The following is a 16017-nucleotide window of genomic DNA, read 5'->3' on the forward strand; positions in this document are numbered from 1 at the left end:
GGATTTGACCCCATTCCATTCCATTAAAATCTGAATCTGACTATATTATACTATTTATTGATTTTAATATATTAATTTTATATAATTATATTTAAAATTATAAAAATATTATATATATATATTATATTATATATGAATTTATGTATATAATAAATTTAACATATTACATTTACATTAATTTATTATATATGAAAATTGAAAATTAATTAACTTTTTTATTTTTTTGTATTTTAAAATTTAAAGTTAAATTTGATTAAATCAGAATCCATTAAAACTCGAATATGAGATATTCTTTTTAATAATTGGATCGGATTCGTTTTTAGGAACCCTATCTGAATCCGAACAAATTATAGTCACTGCATGAAAGCCCTCCCAAACATGCAACGAGTTAAGCTGGTTCTGCAGCTTCTGTTGCTTTGAGGTGCTTGATATCTTAGGACTAAGGAGGCTGAGGTGGACGGATCAAAAAATTGATTAACAGCCGCGGTTTTGACACTCCGGATTTTTCACCAGGCTTTCCGTGTAAGGCCCACCTCGGAAAGCCATAAGCCCCTGCGCTTTCACTTCAGCCCCTCCTAAACGGGCGCCCGCTCTATCTCCCTCAAGATTCGATTGGTAAGGTCATGTGGTCTGATTTGATCCAGACTTCTAGATCCGACCTGTAATGTGGATATTTGATCCGCATATTTCATCTTATTGACTCCATTTTTAGCCGGCATAGGGGAGAGAGAGAGAGAGAGAGATGTCTCTGGTTGATTACGCTTCATCTTCAGAAGACGAGGGAGAAGCCGGAGAACAAGGAGGAGAAGATAATGAAAAGGGCAGCCCTCCGTCTTCGGTTCCAGAGTCTCATAGCCAGTAATCCTCTTTTTTCTTCCTCGCAATTTCTCTTCTTAACTTCTAATTCAATTTGCAAAGCGAAGAAGAAAACCAGGATTCTGTTTTTTTCCCTTTCTTTAGGGTTTGCTCTTTGTTTAATTTGCAAAACCCTCCTGTGATATTTGTGTACTATGCTTCTCGTAACTTGGTATGGCAAATAATTACTTTGTTTACTTAAGCATTTTTTTTTCTTTTTTTTTTTTCCTGCTCAAGCTTCGATTGTTGCCTTTTTTTTTTTCTTCATACATTTTGTATGGATTAAAATGTGCCTTGGATAAATTCGCTAAGACTCCATGTAATCGGTAACTGGATTGCTTAATGTTTCTGAAAGTCGGGAGGAATTGGAAGGATTAGAAGCGAATATTGAGTTTCAATTATGTGGGGCTGTTGGAGTTAGGACTTTCTGCTTAACAAATAGTGCCAGTGAAGAAGAATAGGTAACTGGGAACATTATATGAATCAGTCTCTGATGGTTGTGTTATAAGTAGTTCTGGGGATTACATATTAAACTAGAAAAGGGGAATTCCAAGGACTATATCAGTAATACTGTAAGAAAAGAAGATAATATTTGGTTTGAAAAGTATTTGGTTTAGTGTGGAGTTCAGAGCTTTCCACTTCTAAGAAGTACCACCCAACTACATAACGGAGAAACGACTCTCCAACCAGCCAGTTGTTGTGGCTGTACAAAAATCACTATCTTCAGTTAGAGAGCACTGCGTTACTGCACCATGCTGTTGAGGTAGGTGTACTACTTGGAGCACTATCCTGCTGCATTTTCAAGAAAAATGTGTAAAAAATTCTTTGAAACGAATAAAGTTTCTGCTTGCATTCTAGGATGATTTATATATTTCCAGGAAAATACAGGTCAATAATACTGTCTTTCAGAACAATCACAATTTAGTTTCTGAAAGAACTTCATATGAGAAACCAATAAGTAAAGAAATTCATATCAGATGCTGGATTCTTAGTGCCTAGAACCACCTAATTAGGCCTGGTCTCATTCTTGAGCAAGAGGTCCGTGAAAAGCAACATTAACTTCATGTTCCATTTAAAATGTAATGCAGAACCTTGATGTTCAATTCTCTCTCTCTCTCTCTCCTTTGATAGACAGTATCAACTTTCACAGCAGTAGTCAAATAAGTCACAAGATGGGGAGCCACTAAAATTCCAAGGGTTTTTCCTCTATTAATACCCCTATAAATATAGTTAAAAAATTTCTTTACCAAAAAAGTAAATAAATAAATAAAAAGAAGAGAAAAATTACTTAAGAAACCTTTTGCATGCTTTTTTATATATGGCAGGATATGATTGAATATCTGTTGACAAAGCTTAGGTAAAGAAGAACAAATTTCCCAATATTATTGTGTCTACAAAATGTATAATACATATTGTGTGAGGACGACCCTTTTTTCAGGTCCTTCTTTTTGGACAATACAGGGGACCTTTTATTAATACAATCATATTATACTCTTTCTTAAAAAAAATGCATATGGTGATTAGGGGTGGATTCAAACTGAGCTGAGCCGAATACTCGGCTCGCAGGAATAGTATCAGGCTTGAGCTCGATTTGAGCTAGAGACTTGAGCTCAAGCTCGGCTCGGTTCATAGCTCGCAAGTTCGAGCTTGGCACGGCTCGAGCTCGACTATAAGCCAAGTTTTTTTTTTTTTGAAAAGTAAAAATTACATGCAAGGTTCAAAGTATCGGTACGCCCCTGTGTATCAGTAGGGGCGTATCAATACTAAAAATCAAGCGCTCAATGTTTTTTCTTAGTTTTGTTTTCAAATTTTGATTTTTAGAGATGTTTTTTAAGTGCTTTTTTATTGAAATAAATGGGGGCCCCGAAACACTTGTAAATAGGTGTATTGGGACCAAAAGATACGATACAATGTGCCCGATATGGGGCATATCGTATTGATACTTTGAACCTTGATTATATGTATATTTTTTTATATATATATATATAAATGATTTATTTAATAGTTAATACTATGCTTGCGAGCCTCATGAGCCGAGCTTCATTGGGCTTGAGCTCAGCTCGATTAGCAAACGAGCCTATATATTGGGCTCGATTTTGGCTCAAAGCTTGGTTTAAACTGAGCCGAGCCAAGCTCGAATAGCTCATGAAAGGCTCGGCTCGTGGCCACCCCTAATGGTGATACAAGTGTACATAAGCCCTTCACTCATAGGGAAAATTTCAGCCCCAAGCATTTTCCATATTTCAATAATAAGCCCTTCTTTTGAAGCTTAAATGGCTAATATTTGTTCAATAACTGCAAATAAAAGGTGTGATTTAGGGCCGATGTGGGCTAGAGAATTGAACATGTAGCCAGCCCAGATGGTGGGAGAGATTCCCTAATATTATAAGTACAAAATCAGGTATGCCACTTTTCATGATATGTACAAAATTTAGCCTCTTTCTACAAAATGAATTAAACCACAAAATTGTTGCTCTTCAATATTTGTTGGCCAATCCAAAGATTTCCTAGTTGGGTGAAGTAGGGTGTTTCCCTACATAACACATCCTGTTTCTGTCATGTGGAAAGGTGATGTGGCAAATTCAAACTATTTATTTGGACCCTCAGATTGGACAGTTATCATTCCTCTGGGTCTAGGCCTTAGGCCAAATGCTTCACCTTATATTTGTGGTTTCCTCAAATAATTTTACCTATTTGAGGATGTACAAACAGAACAAACAAGACAGCCCTAGTAAGAGATACCCCACTTAAGGGGGCAAAGTGTTTGCACTATACAAAAGGTTCTATCCACCCCAGATTTAGCCAAATGATCTGCAATTGAGTCAGCTCCCTTGGAATCCATCTAAATTCTCCAAACAGAGAAGAAGAAACTTCAGAAATCTCATTGAGAAAGTGGCCCAGTCTCCAAGCTTATTGATATTTCATCATAAGCTTTGGAAGAATTGGAGGTCCCCAGTTTCATGCATTGAAAACCATGGCTTTCATTTTTTACACTCAAAATTTGAGGTGTAGTTTCATTATGTACACTAAAATAAAGGCCTTAATGCTTCACTGAACTTTTTTCTATTTGCAGGGGATTGACATCCTCATCTACTGAGAAGCCAGATAATGCTTTACATGCATCTACACCTTCAATTGAGAAGCTTCCAGATGCTTCACTCCTTCTTAGTTCACCTACTTTCTCATCTCATCAAATAGGTGGCAGTGACCATTCCTCTAGGGTTGCTGCTGCTATGGCACAAAGTGCATCAAGGAAGAGAGAATCAAATGGACCAACTTCCTCTTATCCCCGGAGTAAAATTCCTAGAGGGAACTTACCTCATTCAAGAAGTGTGCCAGATACCATAGGTGGCCTTCTACGCCCACCTCAGCTTAATGGAAGGTTAATTTTTACTTGTATGAGTTCCTTGAAATGGATTTGGCCAGATTTTACTACCTATAGTCAAATTTCTTATCTTATTCAGTTAATCAGTTTGATAATTTTGCACCATAAAAGATGAAAGATAATGTAAAATAGAGAGTAAAAGGCATAGAGGTAGGTAGCTGGGCCAGCTCTTTACAATGAGATGATTTTGGCTTTTTTCTTTGATCATACCGTAAATTCTTTCCATATATTAATAAAGCAAGTTTTCAGTTGGTGATAAAAAAAGTGTTGCACCACAAAAGTAAAAATGGAATTTAAATAGGTGATACATTAGTTGAAAGGGTAGTGATTATACAATAGTGTTCACACACAAATTCTGTTGGAATATAAAAGGGATGAGCCAGGGAGATACTCTGGGCCAAATGTATCCAGATTTTTTTGATGAAAAAAACTGTAGGCAAATAGGTGGTTTTGGGGGGTTGCTAAATGTGCTTTCTCAGCCTGTTAGGCACATTCTGGGTATCTAAAAATGCTAGAAGGGTGATTTGTAACATTCTCAACTTGTTTTAACTAGTTGGCTCATTATATTAAAATAAATACGATCAATTGAATATTTATTAAAAACTCTGAACTCTCATATTTTCTGCATCTATTTCTGTTTTATGTTTGATTGTTTTTTTTCCTTTTTGGATTTTTTATTCTCTAAAATCTAATGTAAGATCATATAAACAGACTATGAGGGTCTGTTTGGTCCACAGTCGGATTTGGAATCAAAATCCCTTGGAATCAGAATTGGAATGGTCTATTTCCCATAATCTGTTTGGTTCACACAAGAATTGGAATCAGAATTGGAATAAGCTGGAATGGGATTTCATTCCCAAGGGAGAGGGAGGGTATGGCCATTCCGATTCCAGTTCCAGACCCCTATTCCAGCGAACCAAATGGGCTCTGAATGTTTTAATTGAAGAAAAATTATGTGAGAACCAAATGCACTTGCAAAAGGTGCATGCCTGGTGCACCTTGCACTTCAGTCCAGGCATATGCCTTAGAGTAGGACTCCCTTTTTTGCCGATGTTGTTGAGTTGTTCATTCATCTTCTTAATACAAGCCATTTTACTTTTTTGACATGAAATCATGAAAATCAACAGCACACCAAGCCTTTTATTTTATGTCAGCAAACATTTGATATCATAACATTATCCCTGTATCTTACCATTTAGCGTGTATTATATTAAATCAATACCACACGGAGGCTTTTATTTTATGTCTGTAAACCTTTGATATTGAAACATGATCCCAGTATCTTAGATTACCATGTGTTTTGATGGTTTGACATATTTTTTGGTTAAAATGGTTGACCTTGGCTGCCTGGAGAACTCTTCAGATTTACTAGAATAAAAAAAGAGCATTTTCCCCATGCACTCGAAGTACCACCTAGGATATCCATATTTGGTTTTAAGTTTTAACTTGGGATAGGATAAGGACCTTTTTTTTTCTCATTGTCATAAAATGTCACCCACAATCACCCAGTTAAGCAATGAATTCTAACCCTTTCTCTTGTGTATTTTGCCAATTTGTTTTCATAAAGAATCTCTGACACAGAAAATCGGGCGGTATTTATTTTGTTTGCATTGCATATCGTCTGATTGTGAGAGCCTATGTCATTTTACCTAAACCAGTTATTGGATGCAGTTGTTGGTGATCATCTGCATGATCAATGTCAAAATCATCGATTGAAGAAAATATATTCTGTGATTAACTGGTCCTAGTTTAGTCTTCATACAACAAAATATCCCATCAACAAAGTATAGACAGATACCTAGAAGAAATTCTTTTCAAAGTTAATTGAGGTGTCTTTTGTGTTCATGGGTTTCTAGTTCTTCCATACGTCATTTTGATATTGACTTGTTGCCAGGCTGTCTAGGTAATCTTTTTTATGCATCAATCAGATCACCTTTATCCTCTGGAGGGGATATTCAATGTCTGATGATGTTGGTTGGTTTTTTTTTTTAGCAGGAGCAACATTGTAACTGAAGATATCAGCAAGTTATTTGTAAAAAGACGGTCTGAACCTGCCTCTCACTAGATCTCCATAATCCAGATGCAAGGGCATTTTCTGAGTTGTGATATTTAATGTATCATTTGTTGGTAAAACTTGACAAACATGTTACTAGTTGAAGGGTTTAGCATATGTACAATGCATGAAATATTTCATCCTTTTGTGGCAGCTCATTCAACCTTAGTAAACTGATTTGTTTTGGGAGTCTTTGGCGGTGGAATAGAAGTGAAAATGCTCCCATCTTGCCTCTGGTATCTTTCCATACAGAGCTAGTAGAGACTGTTATGCAAAATATGCAGATACAAGCTTTTGGATTTTATTCTGGTGGTGACATTGTTTTAAAAATAACAATAAATACAACCAAGAGCTAGCCCGTTTGGGAGGGCTTCCAGGCAGCATAGCTTCTAAAGCCTGCGGTGTAAGGCCTCGCATGCTTGAACAGGTGTGCTGTCACTTTTTTTTTTTGGAAGAAAAACTAAGGGTATTGGCTCAGTTTGGAGGAGTACAAGTACAAATTTGTGGAGTGCAAAACCTTGTATTTTGTATGTATTTGCACAGTACATATTTGTTTTTGTACTCCTACCAAATTTGTAGAGTGCAAAACCTTGCATATGCTAGGGTTTTCTCTCTTTTGTTGTAGGTATATTTGTAATGGATGCTTTTTGAGAACAGTGAAGGACAGGTGATGTGGTGCACTGCTTAAATCTTTTTAATTGTTTTAGAAGTACGATTTTAAAAACCAGGAAGGACTTAAGGAACTTTATTGAGCCACCAACTTCCTTTCCTAGATCTTCTGGTTTATGACATTGATTTAAATTAAAAATTTGTAACACTAATATACCAAAACAACATACTAGCTCAATGCATAAGTTCGTATATGAATCCCAACTGATAATGCTCTAGGATTTTCCTTTTTTTTTGGGTCTATTAGACTTTTCTGGTCCATTGATCATCACCAGGGCGGCAAAAAAGAAGGAAGCATTTGCTGGCGGCACCCAAGAACAAAATCAAACAACGTGAATCGATTGGGGGACAGGAGAGAACACATTGGCCAACCTGTTTTTCCAGTGTGTAAGAGGTGGTAACTGAATGGTCTCCATGGTGTCGGAATTCAACAGAAAACAGTTGCTTCTGTTACCCTTCTCTGACATAACCAGCCATTGACGATGAGATGCTCGGCAGAATTTTCGTCGCATCTGAGGGATGTTCTTGACATACTTGCAATTGGGTCGTGATGGGTTGAAAAAGGTGGTTCTTTTGCCCTTCTCGTGAGAAAAAACAAGCCAGGGAGTTGGTGAAGGAAGCCCATCGTCTCTGTTATCGACCATCGCCTTCATGCCCAAAATTGATTTCAGTGTTAATTAGCTGGTGGAAGTCTGCGTCCTCTACGTACGTAAAGATCTGATCAGTACAATTAAGCTAGGTAATTAAAGAAAACATCACTAGCTAGTAATGAAAGCCAAAACTTAGATGATCGAATATATTTAGATTTACAGGGTAACCGATTTTCTACATGTGGCTGGCCAGTCGTGGTTTCTTGAATCTTGGCAATCGTTGCCCCCACCCCCCCTTCAAGTTGGAGGCTCCAACTTGGAAAGTAATGAAGTAAACAGGTCATGGCCAACAGCTTTAGTGAAGGTATCTGAAGGCTGAAGGGCGCTAGATATGTGAGAGGTGATAATTTTGCCACAATGGATGTTCTCACGAATAAAGTGACAATCAATTTCTATGTTTTGTTCTTTTATGAAATATTGGATATGCAGCAAAACAGACGCATAGGGGCTGGTAAAGATGCATTGAGATCAACGAGGAGATGCTTCAACCATGAGTTTAGATGTAGCCGTTTCCATGGCGCGATATTCAGCTTCGGCAGAGGATCGGGAGACTGTGTGTTGTTTCTTAGTTTTTCAAAATAATGGAGAATCACCAAGAAGCATTAGATAACCAGTTGTAGAGCGTCTTGTTATTGGGCAATTGGCCCAATCTAAATCACAGTAAGTGTCAAGTTGAAAAGATGATTGAGCAGAAAAAAAGTCCTCAAGAAATTGTGCCCTTGAGGTACCGGACAACTTTGAGAGAAGCATCAAAATGTTTGTCATGGGGCTCATGCATGAATTGACTAAGGCAATTGATTGTGAAGCTGAGATTAGGGCGCGCGACAGTCAGATACACCAATCGGCCCACTAATCTGCGGTGCTGAGTTGGGTCAGAGCAGTTGGGACTATTTGGATCAACAAAGTGTTTTTGTTGTTCCATAGGTGTGAGGCATGGAGTGTAGTCTAGCATGTATGTATCACGAAGAAGATCCATAATGTATTTTTGCTGGCTAAGGTATATCCCATCTTGGGTGCGTGAAACTTCAAGTCCCAAACAAAAATTTAAGGACCCGAGATCTTTGATGCCGAACTTGTCATTGATGTATGTTTTGAGGGAGGTTATCATCTATGGATCATTGCCAGTAATGATGACATCATCAACATAGACCAAAACAACCGTCTAAGAAGCATCATTTGAGATGGTAAAAAGGGAGTAATCTGTGGCTGATTGTGTAAAACCAATGGATGTGAGGGAATGTCTGAATTTTGCAAACCACATGTGGGATGATTGTTTTAGGTCATAGAGGGACTTTTGAAGTTTGCAAAATCTTATGTCGCCTTCTTTAGCAAAGCCTTGAGGAATGGACATATAGACTTCTTCATTAAGATCACCATGTAACAAGGCATTTTTTACATCTAGTTGATGAAAGGCCCAACCACGAATTGCCGCCATGACAAGAAGACAACGAATAATAGATAATTTTTCTACTGGAGCAAAGGTGTTGTGGTAGTCAAGACCTTCAATTTGTGTATAACCTTTTGCGACAAGCTGGGATTTGAACCGTTCAATGATTCCATCAGCTTTGTACTTGATACAATATACCCATTTGTTGCCAATGGCATGCTTGCCGGGTGGCAAATCAACAATGGTCCAAGTATCATTCTTTTCTAATGCTTCAATTTCAGCTGCCATGACTTGGCACTATCTAGGATCATGAGCAACTTGATGGTAGGTGGTTAGTTCAGTCTCAAGGGATGCAACATTGGATCTAGATATGGATGGTGGGAGATCACACATGTACTCATTTAGCCATGCTAGTAGCATGGTAGTTCGATGAGGTCAAGTAGTGGAAAGGGTTGGGTTAGTGGAACTAGTGGTGGTGTCAATGGTGTGAGTGGTTTGTGATATTGGGTTCAAGTTATTAGTAATAATGGGTTCAATGAAAATGGGCTCAGTAGGTGTGGGCTGGGAAGGCTCAGTAGGTGTGGGCTGAAGAGACTCAATAGGGCTTTGCATAGGTGTAGTGGGTTGAGTGGTAGTGGACTCACAAGTTTCCCCAGGATAATCTACAACTTAATTAGGTGATATAATTGGCAATACTTGAGTAGTATTTTGTTCAGCCATTTGGAATGGAAAACAGGTTTCATAGAATATGACATCACAAGAAGTAAATATGCGGTGATTATCAAGATCATACACACGATATCCTTTTTGTGCATGTGGATATCCTACAAAGACACATTTTGTGGCTAAGGCAGCAAATTTATTTGAAGGTTGAGGGTGTATTTGTGAGTAACAAAGACAAACAAAGACTTGCATGTTTTTATATGAAGGTTGGCGGTGAAACAAAGCTTCATAAGGAGAAATGACGGATAGGACCTTAGTGGTTAAAAGATTGATTATATATGTAGCAGTGTTTGCATTCTACTACGTCATTCTATTGAGGGGTGCCAATGCGAGAGGTTTGATGAATTATTCCTTGAGAAGTGAAAAATTGTTGAACAGGCTTTGAGGTAAATTTAGAGCCATTGTTCGATCGAATTTGTTGTACCTGACAATTAAATTGGCAATGCACCATATGGCAAAAAGCTACAAGCAAAGAACCTGCCTTCGACTTATTTTTCATGAGATAGGCCCAAGTGCAATGGGTGTGATCATCTACAATGGTTAAAAAGTAATGTGCACCAGAATGTGAGAGGGTCATATACCCACTCCAAATGTCACAGTGAATCAAAGAAAATGGAAAATTACTACGTGAACTACTAATTGGAAAGGGCAACTGTGTTATCTTGGCTCAGTGACAAGCATCACAACAATGTGAGGGCGCAACAATGGGAATTCTAGAAATGTAGGAGAGACAGTGATGGGAGGAATGCCCTAGCTGCATATGCCAGAGAACTGAGTCATCAGCTAAAGAGACTTTGTTGGAAAAGGCCAGAGGGGTAATTGTCGAAGAAGCAAGTTGAAACCGGAGATGGTAGAGTCCTCTATGGAGCTCACCCATGCCAATTACTATCTTGGAGTGAGGGTCCTGAAGGACACAGAATGTGGGGAAAAAATATAACAACACAATTAAGTTGGCAAGTAATTTGACTAACTGAAAGCAAATTGCATTCGAATGATGGAATGTGCAGAACATGGTCAAGTGTATGGTTGCCAACAGTTATAGTCCCGCAATGAGTTGCTTGGGATATATCACCATTAGGTAAATGAATGGGTTTTGTTGCAGCCAATTGTTGTTGTTCAGAAAAGAGGAAAGTGGAAGAAATCATATGATTGGTGGCACCTGTGTCAATGATCCATTCAATGGAATTGGTATGCTTACCAAAGGATGTGGCGGCAACGGATTTTGTAGGGTCCTTGTTTAGTAGTAACAAAAGGTGAGAATATTGTTGCATATTGAGGCCAGCAATCGGTTATGGTGCATCAACTGTGACAGAGGCAGCATAAGAAGCAGGCTTGTCCGATCTTGGAGATGATTTGTTAGTCTTTCGCCGATTCTTGTCCTATTTGGCAGGGTCCATTCAACTCGTAGCATTGATCACGAGTGTAGAGTGTTTTTCTTTAAAGGGATTCACGATTTTTTGTGGTTGGCATCTTTCTTTTTTCTGCATGGTTTGTTACTTCCATTGCTGGGTCTAGGGTGTGCTTTGTCAGGGGTGTTGGATTTTAATCTCATAAGAGATTAAATCCAATGGGTTTGATTGGTCAATTACATGAGAAGTTGCACCTGCACACTTGATTGAAAAATCAGTTTTTTCTCTTACAAAAACCCAGTTTTGAACTTGTCCCACATTGGAAAATTATAAGTTTTGTTTTCAGTATTTCAATAGAAGCTGATTTACACTCCTTAGAATTAGTAGAGGAGAGTATGGGGATTCGATACCGCGCAACACGCGCGCACGCGTGTGTGCGGCGCAATGAGGCGCTTTAGAGGCACACTTTGCTCGCACTTTGCACGCACCCGCGTGGCTCGTGATGGACGGCTTTGGTTTTGGTGCGTTGCTGACCGTTGATGAGATCAACGGTCACGATTCGGTCGGGTGTGATAAAGAGGCACAATTCAAAGTTAACAGTCACTAACTGTTAACTACTTTTTAAACAATCACAATGTTTGAAATTGTGACTATTCAAGGTGCCTTCTCTAAACCAGCACCTACCTTTTCTTCATACCTCTTCACAAATTATTTAAGGAGCATGAATCAGATTCCAAAACACACAATTTCGAAATTCACTCTATCTCTCTCTTAGTCCGGTTTGCTACAGTCACACAGAAAGTTTCTTTGGAGACTCTTCAACTTTGTTGGTTGCAAATTCTCGCCCAAGGCTCTGTTGTATCCTGGGAACAAATTTGCCTGTAACCCATCAGCAAACTCAGTAAAACTGAGTAGGGGCAAATAACGTTCTAAAGACAGTGACTTTAGACGTGCCTTAGAGCTTCTCCTCCAAAGTTACAGTGACTCCATTTTCTCCATCAAGAGGTTGTTTTTATTGGATGCTTGTGTAGAGTGTTTTGATATAGGGGTTTTGTTACCTTAGGAGGGTTGCACAGTAATTCAAGTAGTTCTTCTTGTGCCTCTTATTTACTTCAAGTAGTGTTGTAAGTATGTAAGATTTTCTGTCTTTTGTTTAAGTTCTAAAAATTAGGAGTTTGTTTTTTTTTTTTAAATCTATTAATAGGTTGTTTCATGTGTTAATTTAATTGGCCGTTTGTGTTGGATCTGCCCCCAAAAAAAATGTGCTGTGATGCTCTATGGTTGGTATTTCTTTTCCAATTTTCTTATTATTTTATCTCAATTCATTAGATTGCATTGCTTTCTAATCAGTGTTTTCTGTTGAATTTTTTAGATGCTAGGTTTCACACATGTCCATTGTCTACTCCGTTCCTTCACTCCCTTCATTATAGTGCTTACTTTTTAGGTCAGGGTTTGTACTTGTTTCAATTCAGCTATTTTCAACCTCTATATTAATTAATTAATTAATGTTTTTTGTCTATGATCTTTCTTTTCTTTTTTTAAAACTGCTTATTTCATTATTTTTTTACCCAGGTAAAGAGGTGTTGTTATAGAAGTAGATGGGATTTCTTTTCATCCAACACCAACAATAGGACTGTGTCAACAAGGATTTTGATTCTTGAAGTCTGCCCCTAACAGGAATGGTGGTGGTGAGTATTCTTGGGCTGGTTTATTAAAATATATTGAAGAAGCAAGGCAGTATTGAAGATTTGCTTGAAAAAGTAAATGAGAGGCTAAGATGTGAAATTCAGGGAAGGAGTGCTTAAAGAGATACTACAGTTGGAAAGAGTGGGATTGAGGACCTCTTTCAGTGAAGAACAGTTAGACCCAAAAGAAATTGCTTGGCACATAGCAAAAGTGGCATGAAAGATGTTACAATTTACATTATCTAGTGGAGAGAGAGTTAATTTATGCTAGGAGAAAAAACTGATTCAATACCCATACAAACCTCAGTTCCAAATGCTTTCATCATGTACTAATGCATACATATACTGGGACTCCAAGTTGAGGCTCTCACCATACCGTCTTCACTGCTTCGAGGCAATACATGAAAAAGTGGAGCCTATTAAAACCTGCTGATATGGCTAAAAAGTATGCCATATGGCCTCAACCCTTGTAGCTAGATTAAGTGAAGAAGATTGTTGCATTTTAAGTGTGCAAAATCTCAGACCAAGAAGAGGACTTGATGCTTAGACTTCATATATTGCTAGGAAATGTTTTATGAACTATCAATTCACAAACTACAGTTGTAATTTCATTTGGTTCAGAATCTCTGAATTTTTTTTTAATAGAAATTTATTACTTCTGTTTTACCATCTGCAAACAGATGAACACTCATTAATCAAATTACCAAAATAAGCTAATAATCATATGAATTTCTCATGATCATGGCATCTCTATGACTATGAGGTTAATTACAGAAACCTTGTACAAATTAGCTCTGTTCTTATTTATGGATCGCCAGGGACGCGTATAGCCATCCTTCTGCTCTCCCCAAATATGAAATACCCATTGAAGCTTTACCGATCTTTTACTACAAAATATCTGACTGCACCGGTCCATCTGTGGCTTTGGAAGGTTAGGCTCCAAGGCTACCCACACTTGCTTAGTGTAATCAGAATTAATAAAAACAAGATTAATATCTTCCTCCTCACCACAATGGCAGCAAGCCCCATCAAGTTTATTACTTATGACCAGAAATAAAAAGACTTTAATCTTAGGGGAGATTCTCAATCTACAAATATTATTGAAAATTCTATTAATTAAGGATAGGCCCCCATTCATTCGGCACTCATTAAAAACTGGTTTAACCGAAAGTTTTTCATCTGGAGTAAATATCTATACAAGTTTATCCTCAACATGATTAGAAGGGATTAAGATCAGCGTAATTTGTTGCCAAGTAGTACTAGTTACCATAGAACATATACATATTAAACCTTTCATTCCATATGTTCCTTTCTTGATCAATAACATCACATACTAGAGGTCAGTATTCTCAATCCTATCATGGCGAATAATATCAGTAAGAGGTAAATTGCCAAATCCCTTCCATTAATTACCTCAATCCTCCTATCATGTCGAATAATATCAGTAAGAAGTAAATTGCCCGCCCAAGTATCAATTCAAAATTTAATCTAATCTCTCTTCCATTACCAACGGTCCAACCATAACCTCCTTTAATCAAATCACGAGAGAGAATCCTAGAATCCCTGTCCGTGCCTAAGAGATGCCCTTCCTAGGTGGTATTTTAAAGGTTATTTGCAAAATAAGTGGTGTGTTAAAGGTTTAGGGGCGTTTGGCAAGTCTTTCTAAGTGGCATTTTAAGCTTTCAAAGCTTTGAAGACCTGCTTTTGAGCTTTTTTCGATTTGGCAACCAACAGAAATTAAATATCGTAAGTAATTAATACACTTACAATAATTGTTGGGTCAATATGTGGTCTTAAGTCTTGTAAAACTTAATATTCCTTTAAGCCAATTTCCATCAATAGAATTCTCTTGTAACACAAATATGACTTATAAAGTCCAAATGTTTGATGTAAGTAAGAGTCGATAAAGTAGAAATTAAATTGTCTATATGAATTAAAATTTTTAAAGCATATGCTCTAATTGTATTTGTAGAAACTATTTTGTTTTGGGGTTTACTGATTGTTGTAAAAATTTTCCTAGCTTTAGGATATTTTAGGAATTTGAAAGAAAAAACTTAGAGATATTATAAAAATTAATATTAAACCATTTTAGTAATTTATCATCGGTTTAGGGGTGGGTTTAGGAATTGCATGCAAACCCAAACCCTATTTTACTAATAAACAAGGACACTTTTTATTTGCTCGAATGGGACCTACTCAGGTGGATGATGCGGAGGGCACTGAGGTTGTTGGAATGAACTTTGATGTGTATCGCTAGGGGTGGCAATTTCCCCCATCCCTGACTGGGACCTAACTTCCCCGACCCTGGGGATTGTTTTGGCGGGGCGAGGATGAGGACGGGGATTAATAGGAATCCCCGATTGGGGCAGGGGTCGGGTGGAGATTGAGGTCCCCACCCTGCCTCGACCTTGATTATATATATATATATGTTATTTATATTAGACGTATATTATTTATATTATATAAATCAAAACATATTTAAAACATTATTTATAATTTAAATTATTTATTTATTTTAAGTAAATTTATTTTTTTTTTAAATCTATTATCTAAAATTTTTGGGGATCCGAGTCATCGTGTGAAACCCGTCCCCATTGGGGATCGGGGATGGAGGACAAATTTTATCTCCGTTGGGGATTGGGGACGGGGGTGGGGGTTAATTTCAGAATCGGGGGTGAGGATGGGGAATATGACCCCTGCCCCAAACCTGCCCCATTGCCATTCCTATGTATCGCGTTGATAGATTCCAAGACAGAAATATTAAGATTGTTGGTGATTATATTGTTGCTATTCGTTTGATGTTGAATCTGGGACCTTTGGCAACATGGCATATTAGGCTCTCATTGATGATGCACGTTCAAGGTTTCTTAAGCTATATTTGGTTCTATGGGCATTATTGGAAAAATGCCACTACATCAGTGTCACATAGGCATTAACATTTATTGTGCATGAAACCACTATTTACTTTTACAATTTATGAAATAAATATTAAAAAAACAAAAGCACTTGGATATATATGTGCTTGAGGCGTTTGGGGAAACCTCAAATTTTGGTTTCTCACAATGCCCCAATGTTTATTGAAATGGAACGCTTACCTGGAGCATTGTATACTGAGGTGGAAGATAGCTTTCCCAATCAAACAACAAAATCAATAAAAGTTATACTGAGGTGGAAGACAACTTTATGGGGTGTCACTTGAAGAATTCAGATTAGTTGAATGTGATGACTGTTCAGCTGGTTCTGGAACCTATGATAATGTTT

General features: G+C 37.6%; 1 protein-coding gene across 4 annotated transcripts; it reads left to right on the forward strand.

The window, feature by feature from the left end:
• Window positions 1-662: 662 nt before the first annotated feature.
• LOC104613438 (uncharacterized) lies at window positions 663-6532 on the forward strand. 4 transcript variants are annotated; one of them, XM_010281258.3, is made up of 3 exons: window positions 663-858; window positions 3929-4237; window positions 6233-6532. In XM_010281258.3, the coding sequence occupies exons 1-3, from the start codon at window positions 743-745 to the stop codon at window positions 6303-6305; spliced, it is 498 nt and encodes a 165-aa protein (XP_010279560.1). In that variant the 5' UTR covers window positions 663-742; the 3' UTR covers window positions 6306-6532. The 4 variants fall into 4 exon arrangements, with proteins under 4 accessions (XP_010279560.1, XP_010279561.1, XP_010279562.1 ...); XM_010281259.3 differs by having other exon boundaries at window positions 664-858; window positions 3929-4203; XM_010281260.3 differs by having other exon boundaries at window positions 666-858; window positions 3929-4203; window positions 6236-6532.
• The last annotated feature ends 9485 nt before the right edge of the window (window positions 6533-16017 follow it).

Source organism: Nelumbo nucifera, chromosome 7 (assembly GCF_055504915.1).
Source record: "Nelumbo nucifera cultivar China Antique chromosome 7, China Antique-T2T, whole genome shotgun sequence".
Lineage (NCBI taxonomy): Eukaryota > Viridiplantae > Streptophyta > Magnoliopsida > Proteales > Nelumbonaceae > Nelumbo > Nelumbo nucifera.

Bases quoted from the DNA above. Each gene is read 5' to 3' on its own strand.
- LOC104613438 (XM_010281258.3), top strand. From the start codon at position 743: ATGTCTCTGGTTGATTACGCTTCATCTTCAGAAGACGAGGGAGAAGCC. The intron at 859-3,928 runs GTAATCCTCTTT...TTCTATTTGCAG, and splicing joins GTTCCAGAGTCTCATAGCCA to GGGATTGACATCCTCATCTA. The intron at 4,238-6,232 runs GTTAATTTTTAC...TTTTTTTTTTAG, and splicing joins CCACCTCAGCTTAATGGAAG to CAGGAGCAACATTGTAACTG.